The sequence below is a fragment of the Rosa chinensis genome, chromosome 2 (genome assembly GCF_002994745.2).
Source record: "Rosa chinensis cultivar Old Blush chromosome 2, RchiOBHm-V2, whole genome shotgun sequence".
NCBI classification, from domain to species: Eukaryota; Viridiplantae; Streptophyta; class Magnoliopsida; order Rosales; family Rosaceae; genus Rosa; species Rosa chinensis.
In genome coordinates, this window is record NC_037089.1 from 72453670 (window position 1) to 72461905 (window position 8236).

Genomic DNA, 8236 nt, shown 5'->3' on the forward strand with positions numbered 1-8236 from the left:
TATATAAGAGGTCAGGAGTTCGAGCCCCATCAAGAGTGGGAATGTGGTGGGTTTTTTTTTAAAAAAAAAAAAAAAAGGTTTTGGAACGAGGTTGAGATAACCCAAGGTGACAAAGAAAAACCTCACAGTCACAGGCACACAGCAAGGACCCTGTGGAAGCACTTTTTACCAACTTGACCTTTATTTTATTTCCAATATTAATATGAGAAAACGAAGAAGAGATGTGAGAGTTGTAAAAGCAGCTATTTTGATTAAAATAATAATTTATAGTGAAGAGGGGACCCAGAAAAGGGAAAGGCCTAACTTTTCCTTTCACTAGGAAAAGGACATGGACCCACACAAGTAATGCACTTTTTATCAACTATGCTGAAGTCACCATCTTTGCCATCTGACACTAAACATTTGTGCTTATGCTCCTCTCACACCCACCTCTTTTCTCATACCAAAAAAAAAAACCTCACCCTCTTCTCTCTCTCCCAACCCCAACCCAACCCAACCCAACCCCATATCCAGTAGTCTTCCCCATCTCTCTCTCTTTTCCCACATCAAAGCTCCTCCTTGTTTAGGGTTCCTTTTGGGCTTTGTAAAGGTTCAATCTTTTTTGGTTTTCTCCCAAAAATTTTAGTTTTTTAGTGAAACCCAAAATCCCAAAGCTGTCTGCAGATCTTATCCCCTCTCTCCTGGTACGATAAATTTTCCTGAATGCTCTCTCTGTCTGGTTGTTTTCTGTTACTACTTTTCAGGCTTTTTTCTAGTTCAAAGCTTTTCTGGGTGCTGTAATAGAATTTCTTGGGTTTTTCTCTGTGTGTTGGTCTGATGATGCTCTTATGCTAGATATGGTGAGAAATGGATAGGTCTTTGAATTACCCTTCTTCTTTTTTTTCTTTTTTTTTACTGTGAGAATTGTGAAGCTCATCTTCTGATTTAGTCCGTCAATTCTGTTGGCTATTTATGGTGTTGATAGCTTGCTAATCTGTTCACACCAGAAAGCTTATCTCTTTTGTGTTTTGGGTGATTCAAAGATCTTCAATTCAATATCTTTTGTCACTTTCTGCTGCTCTTTTTTCCTTGGCTTTTCTCATTTTTCTTGTTCTTCTTTTACAAAATAAACACATCTTTGATGCTCTTGTTTGGATCACCCTTTTATGATTTAATCAGTAAAAACAAATTCTTTCTCCCAGTTTTTGGTGTTACTGTTTGATATGTTGAAGCTGAAATAATTCTGGAGTTTCCATTTCGAATCTGTTTGCTAGAAATGACATAATAACCTCCCTTGTTGTTTAGATTGCCTTATCCAAAAAATCATCTTTATAGCAGTAGTACTAAATCTTTGTTTATGATGTCGTTTGAAGGTTGTAGTGAGAAATACTCAGCAGAATTGTGGTCTGTCTGAGAAGCTACTTTCGGTTAGATTCATATACAGATTTCCTGGAGGTTAGGAAATTGGACAGGTTTTGATTTCAAGTGAAGAAAAGAGTTTGTTAAAACTTGAAACATGGGTTACATATGTGATTTCTGTGGGGATCAAAGGTCCATGGTGTATTGCCGGTCTGATGCTGCTTGCTTATGTTTATCATGTGACCGAAATGTCCACTCTGCTAATGCCTTGTCCAGGCGTCACTCGAGAACGCTTCTTTGCGAAAGATGCAATTCACAACCAGCATTAGTAAGATGTGCAGAAGAGAGAGTGTCTCTTTGTCAGAATTGTGATTGGATGGGTCATGGTGCATCTACTTCAGCTGCATCACACAAGAGGCAAACACTCAATTGTTACTCTGGCTGCCCATCAGCTTCTGAACTGTCGTCTATCTGGTCATTCGTTCTAGAGTTACCTTCCGCAGCCGCAGGTGAATCTGCTTGTGAGCAGGAAATGGGGTTGATGAGCATTGCCGAGAACAGCACTGGAAGTGCTTGGAGCCCCCCTGAAAATAACACCAGAGAGAATGCATCTGATAAATTTGAAGTCAGTGACGTGGGTGCCATGGATAAGTCTGATGGTTTAGTTGGTTCCTCTTCGGTGCCTGCACTTAACTCAGCTCCTCAGGTTGTTGGTCAGGTGCCTGGATCTGCAAATTCTACATTGCCCAAGGTATATAATGGTTTTCAAAATTATTGCCTTAGTGGTCTGTGATTGTTACTTGTTTTTTTTTTTTTTTCTTGATTGCATCTATCATCATTTTAGTCTCATTGGCATCCAAATCATGATCGTTTGCTGTTAAGTGTGCCTTACTATGCTTTGGGATGAACTGCTCCAGTCGGAATTTTAACACTCTGCATCAATGTGTGCAAGCAGTTGTATTTGATTCTGGGTTTAGATAACCTGACAATATATTCCTGATTATTTTCTACTTATGCCCAGATATGGCTTATCTATGTGTTGATTATATTCTAAATTACTAATTATTCTCTTGATTTGAAGTACCACAATTTGGGAATAAGGTAAATGTCAATAGTCATTCATTTTTGAATGAGGTTAGAGGTGGTCTGCCTCGTTGACTTTCAGTTTATGATTTCATTCTTTATTCAATAATCTTCCTATCTGTAATGTTCCCAAGCACAACAGTTGTTGGTCACTTGATGTTCTGTTTCTCTGTGGTGTGGTTTATTCTATTTAAACATTTTAACATCACCTCTTCACTATGTTTTTCGGGTTTGCATTCTCTATCCGATGTCTGTCTACTCTTTGTCTAACCGAGTTTGACAAAGATGTAGCGCCAACTAATTGGGTTTGGCTACAAGAATCTATTTATCTCTAAATCTTTGTGTGACTATATTTGAAGTTCAATCATTATTTGTCCATGACCTTTGCAATTTCATGTTGCTAATATGCAGTTATACTGTCACGGAACCAAAAGCCCAGGGCTCTGTGAAGATGATGACCTTTATGGCGATTTTGATATGGATGAAATGGATCTGAGTCTTGAAAATTATGACGAACTATTTGGTGTATCTCTCAATCACTCTGAAGAGCTTTTCAAGAATGGTGGGATTGATAGTTTGTTTGGGGCAAGGAACATGTCCAGGGCTCAGGAATTAATTGCTGCTGAGGTAATTTCATCTCCTTTTTTTCTTGCTGAAGGCTGTTTGTATTTTCTTGATCTGTTATTGCTCATTTGCTAGCTCCTTGTCTTGAACTTGTCACTGTAGAGCTAGAACCAGTTCCTTTGTATATTTAAGGATCTGTCTGTTATCTTTAATAAGTTTTCTTGAGGAGTTAAATTATTTATAAATTGTGACTGGATTTAAAATGAAGTACGTCAAAACCTCGAATTTTCTGTATGAGGGTATAAGGTGCCCTTCCCCGGATTAAAGTAGGTTTTTCACTATATGTTTAATGTGTAAAGAAGCATGATGCATTATTCTGAACAAAGCCTTACCGTCTATTGCTCATTTTTTTCTTTTTCTTTTTTTCACTTGCTCTGTTACACATCTGTATCATGCATTCATGCTATCCAGTTTTTTTTTTCTTTTTTTTAATTCTTAATATAAACTGTTGTTAGTAAGGTATATGTCTTGAAGTGACATATTAGTATTTTTTCCAGGGGTCATCAATTGGACGGGTAAATGCATTGCAGCAGCCAGCATGCAGTACCGCAGCATCTGCGGATTCTGTAATGAGTACAAAAACTGAACCAATTGTTTCTTTTGTGCCAAAGCAAGCACAGTCAAACCTTTCATTTTCGGGTGTCACCGGAGAGAGTAGTGCTGGAGATTGTCAAGATTGTGGGGCTTCCTCAATGCTACTGATGGGAGAGCCTCCATGGTGTCCTCCAGGCCCTGAGAGTTCCTTCCAGTCTGCTAATCGAAGTAATGCTGTTATGCGTTACAAGGAAAAGAAGAAGGCACGCAAGTGAGTATACTATCAGAAATATAAATATATTTCCACACAGAATACTATACTACATCTTTGTGGAATAAATCTTTCGTTCATTTATCAAGTCAGCAGCATTGTTTTCCTAGTTTCTTCACATCTTTGTATTACAACTTCCAATAACAACATTATGTTGTGTTTCTAAAATTTCTCCGTCTATACCAAGCGTTTTCATCTGTACTTTTCTTCTATCTGAAGTGTTGCATTTTCAGACTCTCATTTGGTCATTAAGACTAGTGCATGCTGTATTGCTGTTCTGGCTTTTGTGGATCTATATTCTTATTGTTGTCATTTTTTGGTAGGTTTGAGAAAAGAGTGAGGTATGCTTCTCGCAAAGCAAGGGCAGATGTAAGAAAGCGTGTGAAAGGGCGGTTTATTAAAGCTGGCGAAGCTTATGATTATGACCCTTTGAACCAGGCCAGAACCAGAAGCTACTGAGTACAATTTTAACCATGCTTTTAGAAACTAAAATTTGTTCCTATTACATTAAAATGGTGAAACTGATTCATCTTCTCATTGTGCAGTGCTTAGCTGTATGATTGTATCATAGGAGCCTCGGCTCTCATTGGGAAAGAAAGGTCGATGCAAAAAAAAAAAAACAGGTTCTGATGCTTCACTAATAAAGTGGAGGAGCAGATTTCTGATTCTACATCACCACCATAAACGATTGACAGATCATGACATTGTATAGATTGCCCATGCCTTAAGCTATGAGATTCCATTTCCTTTTATATTTATCAGGGGCAAAGTTCATCTGCCTAATCATTCTCCAGGGAGGATCCATTTTGGTCTTCCAGCCATATTTTATGCTTCATGTTGATAATACCAGTTGTTATATTTTTTTGTCCTCCTACTCTGATGACACTATTATAAAGTGGCTGCCGTGCCATTTTGGGTTGCCGAACTTGTAGTTGGCTGGTGGGTAGAAAAGCCAGCAATTGTAATCTTTCTTTTTTGTTCATTTGACATGCACAGGATCTGTATGTATGAGGTTGAGTGTTATGAGATCTGGCCTTACAGGGTCAAACAATAAACCTGAAGTTGTAAATTTCTTGTCTCTTCTTTTCATTTCACAGAAAGACAATTACCTTGCAGTTTGTACTCGGTAGTAACTTCGACGGTCATCCTTATCTTTCTGTTTTCAACTTTTCATAGTGCAAAGTAGTAGTTTAATCAAAATATGTCGCCTTAAAATTGTTCATTCTTCCATCTGTAGATTGAGGTGTTTTGTCTCGGACAATCGTTGTAGTTTGTACTCTCTTGTTTCTTGGAAATTTGTTCAATATAAATAGAGAGCAAGCAATAGAATCTAACAGCAGATTGTATGTCCTCTCCATGCACCACATCTTGAAAGCACTCATTTATAACAAACAATAGACGTTGGGAACAAAATTCTTAGGTAGTAGTGATACAAGGATAACATTTAAGTTGACGAGGCATGCCTTACAAAGAATCAGCATATAGCTGTTCGTGCAGTTCCACAGCACTAATCATCGTCCGAACTACTATTATCTTCAGACATCCTTCCAATGTCATCTTTCCCAACTTGCTCCTGTATGCAGATTGCATTGTCAATGGAAGAGTAAAACCCAGTACAACTGCATAAACTTGACATGATATGTGAAAGGGAGAGAGAGTAATCCTTACCGTCATTTTATCCCAGTCCTTCAACTTGGAATTTGTTAGCATGAAATTATCTCGCAATGGAGCCCAGGCAGGCCCTTCATTCTCCACTGAGCCTTTAGACGTCTGAGCCTGCATGTCAAATCATTTGTGTTTGCAACCAGTTTAGCTTGCAAGCTTAATTTATGTCAACCTTCATTATTCTATAGATAACAGGGTGGTTGGAAGATAATTATACTTTGAAGAGGGAACTTCATATTCTGCAGGCAATGGTGTATGTTAAAAATCTTTAATGCGAAAAACTAGAATGGTATACACCATCCCTTCCGCCCTTCAAAAGCATCAAGTTACTAAAGTCACAGAATGAAGTCACTAGAAAAAGGAGCATAAAAGCAAACCTTTGCAGAAGCACCAGTTTTGCCCAACTCTGAAAAGAAGGCTTCTTTCCTCCGCTTTCTTATCACTGGAAATATTTCAAAAACATTGACCAGATTAAACTCACAAAAACAGGATATAAATAAGCATGCTTGCAATCTCAATTCTCAATTTGAAGTGTAAATCAATTTTCAGATTCAAATTTTATAAGCAACACACGCCCATGAATGATGTACGAAACTTAGAGAGTAAATTGGCAAGACTAAGAGGCTCTCAAATTCTAGTTTTGGTGCTTAGAAGCATACCTTTTGCATCTTTAAACCTGGAAGGATCCAGTCCTTTCTGAGCATTCTGTGCCTTGCTGACCTGCATTAGATACCATGATTTAGTATGATACAGCAGAAAAGTATTGTACAAAACAATTTTTTTTTAATATATATATATAATCTTTGAAAGAAAACAAATCTGATTAGAAATCTGCTACAGAAACTTACAGCATTGAACAATGTGACCACTGCAAATCCAGCATTCCATAAGTAAATGTAACTTAGTCAGTATTAGAAAGAATTTGTTAAAGCCAGGATTATTTATACATCAACCAAGCAAAAAAAAAAAACATACCTCCTCTAGTAGCAAGACTAATTAGAAACTTTTCATGCGGGTCATAGTTGACAGGTTTAACAACATGCCCCTTTTCTATTACCTGTAACATCAAAAAGCACTATTAAACCTTAAGCACATGAAACTGAACGCATTTATATGTAATAACCGAATGTAAATAGATTGTATGCATTACCAATTGTTTTTCCTTAGCCTCTCCCTTGACCTTGCGCTCAGCATCCTCTTCAGCCAGCTTTTCTGCAATAAGCTTCTTGTTCCCTGATAACACTGGTCCCTGCGAGAAAGAGAAAGAAAAAAAAAAAAAAACTTCAAACCAAAATCCTAAACCAAACAATTAGCAACAGGTTCAATTCTATTTCTCGCCCATGCATCATCACAAATTCAACACAGCTCTAAACTAAACAATTGGACATAAGAGTCCAGCCTTTATTGCTCACCAATGCAACATCAGACCTTCAACACGGCCCTGAACTAAACTAGACAAAAGAGTTCATTACTATTGCTCGGCCATGCATCATCAGTACTTCGACACAGCTCTAAACTAAGCAATTAGACACAAGTTTTCGCTTTCATGGCTCACCAATGAAACATCAGAACTGTAAGACACCTCGAAACTAAACAAACAGACATATGAGTTCAATTCCATCAGAGCTCTAAACTAAACAACTAACACATTTGATTACCAATGCATCACCATAACTATAACCAATTATACACAAAACCTCATTCTATCACTCACCATTACATCGTCAGCAACACTCTTCTTGACTATGCTCCTGAAAGCCAACCTAAACGCATTGCACCCCTCTGAAAGTTTCGTAATTCCGGGCTGAACTTCATCGTCTTCCTCATCATCCGAGAACCCTTCCTCTGCTTTACGCCTCTCCTTAGCTTCCGCCTCTTTTTCTTCTCCTTCCTCTTCAGACCCACCACTCTCCTCCTCCTTCTCCTCCTCTGAATCGTACTCTCTGGCCCGTTTTCGATAAAGCTTCTTCATTTTCGGGTCAATCTTCTTGGGCTTCATGGCTCTGCTTCCGTCCGACGCGTGCGGCATCTTCTTTGCTTTCTTTCTGGCCTTAGACCCCTTCGTCTTCCCTATTCGCCTCTTGTTTGGACCTTTTGCTGCTTCTGCCAATTGGGTTTCTCCGGCCATGGCGTCTGCTCCAAAACCAAATCAAAGGTCTGAACTTTTTGGTGTTATGAAGGAACAAGCTCGAGTTTTGATTGCTTCTGAGAATTGATTGCAGGGATGAAGGAGATAGAGTTGCTAGGGTTTTAGCTCGGAGATTATTGGGCTTACAAAACCCCAGACTGGTGATCCAGGATAAAATAAAGCCCAATGGTCCTTTTTGTCTTTGGCGATTTTCTTATGATATGACTAAACTTTCATTTGTTTCCCAATTTTGACTGATTTCAACTCTACTCACAGATCGATTCAGGTAGTTTTCCAACTTTTCTAAGTTTAATAACATGCACTTACACCAATAGGAATAGACGATTAGATAACATTAAGTACATTTTTTTTTTATTAGAAAAAATTGTCTATAAATATCAACGGCCGAGATCTACTAAATCTGTTGGTTTACTCGCACCGTCGATGCATAGAATAATTTTTCACTATTCAAACGAAGAAGAAAGTTGGTAACATTCTTTTTTTTCTCTCAATTTATGTTGAGCGACTAAAACACGTGGACATGTAATGAAGTTAAGTAGTTTGCTCAATTTTTCTCTCATGTGAGTTTAGCC

The 8236-nt window shown here is 38.1% G+C and overlaps 2 protein-coding genes across 4 annotated transcripts; one reads left to right on the forward strand and one right to left on the reverse strand.

Moving 5' to 3' along the window:
- Window positions 1–465: 465 nt before the first annotated feature.
- LOC112186560 (zinc finger protein CONSTANS-LIKE 9) lies at window positions 466–4969 on the forward strand. 3 transcript variants are annotated; one of them, XM_024325014.2, is made up of 5 exons: window positions 466–683; window positions 1353–2089; window positions 2833–3048; window positions 3543–3850; window positions 4174–4315. In XM_024325014.2, exons 2-5 carry the CDS (start codon window positions 1496–1498, stop codon window positions 4307–4309), a joined length of 1254 nt encoding a protein of 417 aa, XP_024180782.1. In that variant the 5' UTR covers window positions 466–683; window positions 1353–1495; the 3' UTR covers window positions 4310–4315. The 3 variants fall into 3 exon arrangements, with proteins under 3 accessions (XP_024180782.1, XP_040370071.1, XP_024180781.1); XM_040514137.1 differs by lacking the exon at window positions 466–683 and adding an exon at window positions 722–839; XM_024325013.1 differs by lacking the exon at window positions 466–683 and adding an exon at window positions 4396–4969 and having other exon boundaries at window positions 1496–2089; window positions 4174–4309.
- A 229-nt stretch (window positions 4970–5198) lies between these two features.
- On the reverse strand, window positions 5199–7802 carry LOC112186561 (RRP15-like protein). Its single transcript, XM_024325015.2, has 8 exons — window positions 7230–7802; window positions 6666–6764; window positions 6491–6572; window positions 6364–6383; window positions 6175–6235; window positions 5893–5957; window positions 5519–5626; window positions 5199–5423 (listed from the first exon to the last, which is right to left on the reverse strand). Exons 1-8 carry the CDS (start codon window positions 7641–7643, stop codon window positions 5358–5360), a joined length of 915 nt encoding a protein of 304 aa, XP_024180783.1. The 5' UTR covers window positions 7644–7802; the 3' UTR covers window positions 5199–5357.
- Window positions 7803–8236: the final 434 nt, after the last annotated feature.

Coding starts and splice junctions, on each gene's coding strand:
- LOC112186560 (XM_024325014.2), top strand. CDS start 1,496: ATGGGTTACATATGTGATTTCTGTGGGGATCAAAGGTCCATGGTGTAT. Junction 3,049..3,542: donor AGGAATTAATTGCTGCTGAG/GTAATTTCATCT, acceptor TATTTTTTCCAG/GGGTCATCAATTGGACGGGT. Junction 3,851..4,173: donor GAAAAGAAGAAGGCACGCAA/GTGAGTATACTA, acceptor ATTTTTTGGTAG/GTTTGAGAAAAGAGTGAGGT.
- LOC112186561 (XM_024325015.2), bottom strand. CDS start 7,643: ATGGCCGGAGAAACCCAATTGGCAGAAGCAGCAAAAGGTCCAAACAAG. Junction 6,384..6,490: donor TAGTCTTGCTACTAGAGGAG/GTATGTTTTTTT, acceptor CTGGATTTGCAG/TGGTCACATTGTTCAATGCT. Junction 5,958..6,174: donor CAGGTTTAAAGATGCAAAAG/GTATGCTTCTAA, acceptor AAATATTTCCAG/TGATAAGAAAGCGGAGGAAA.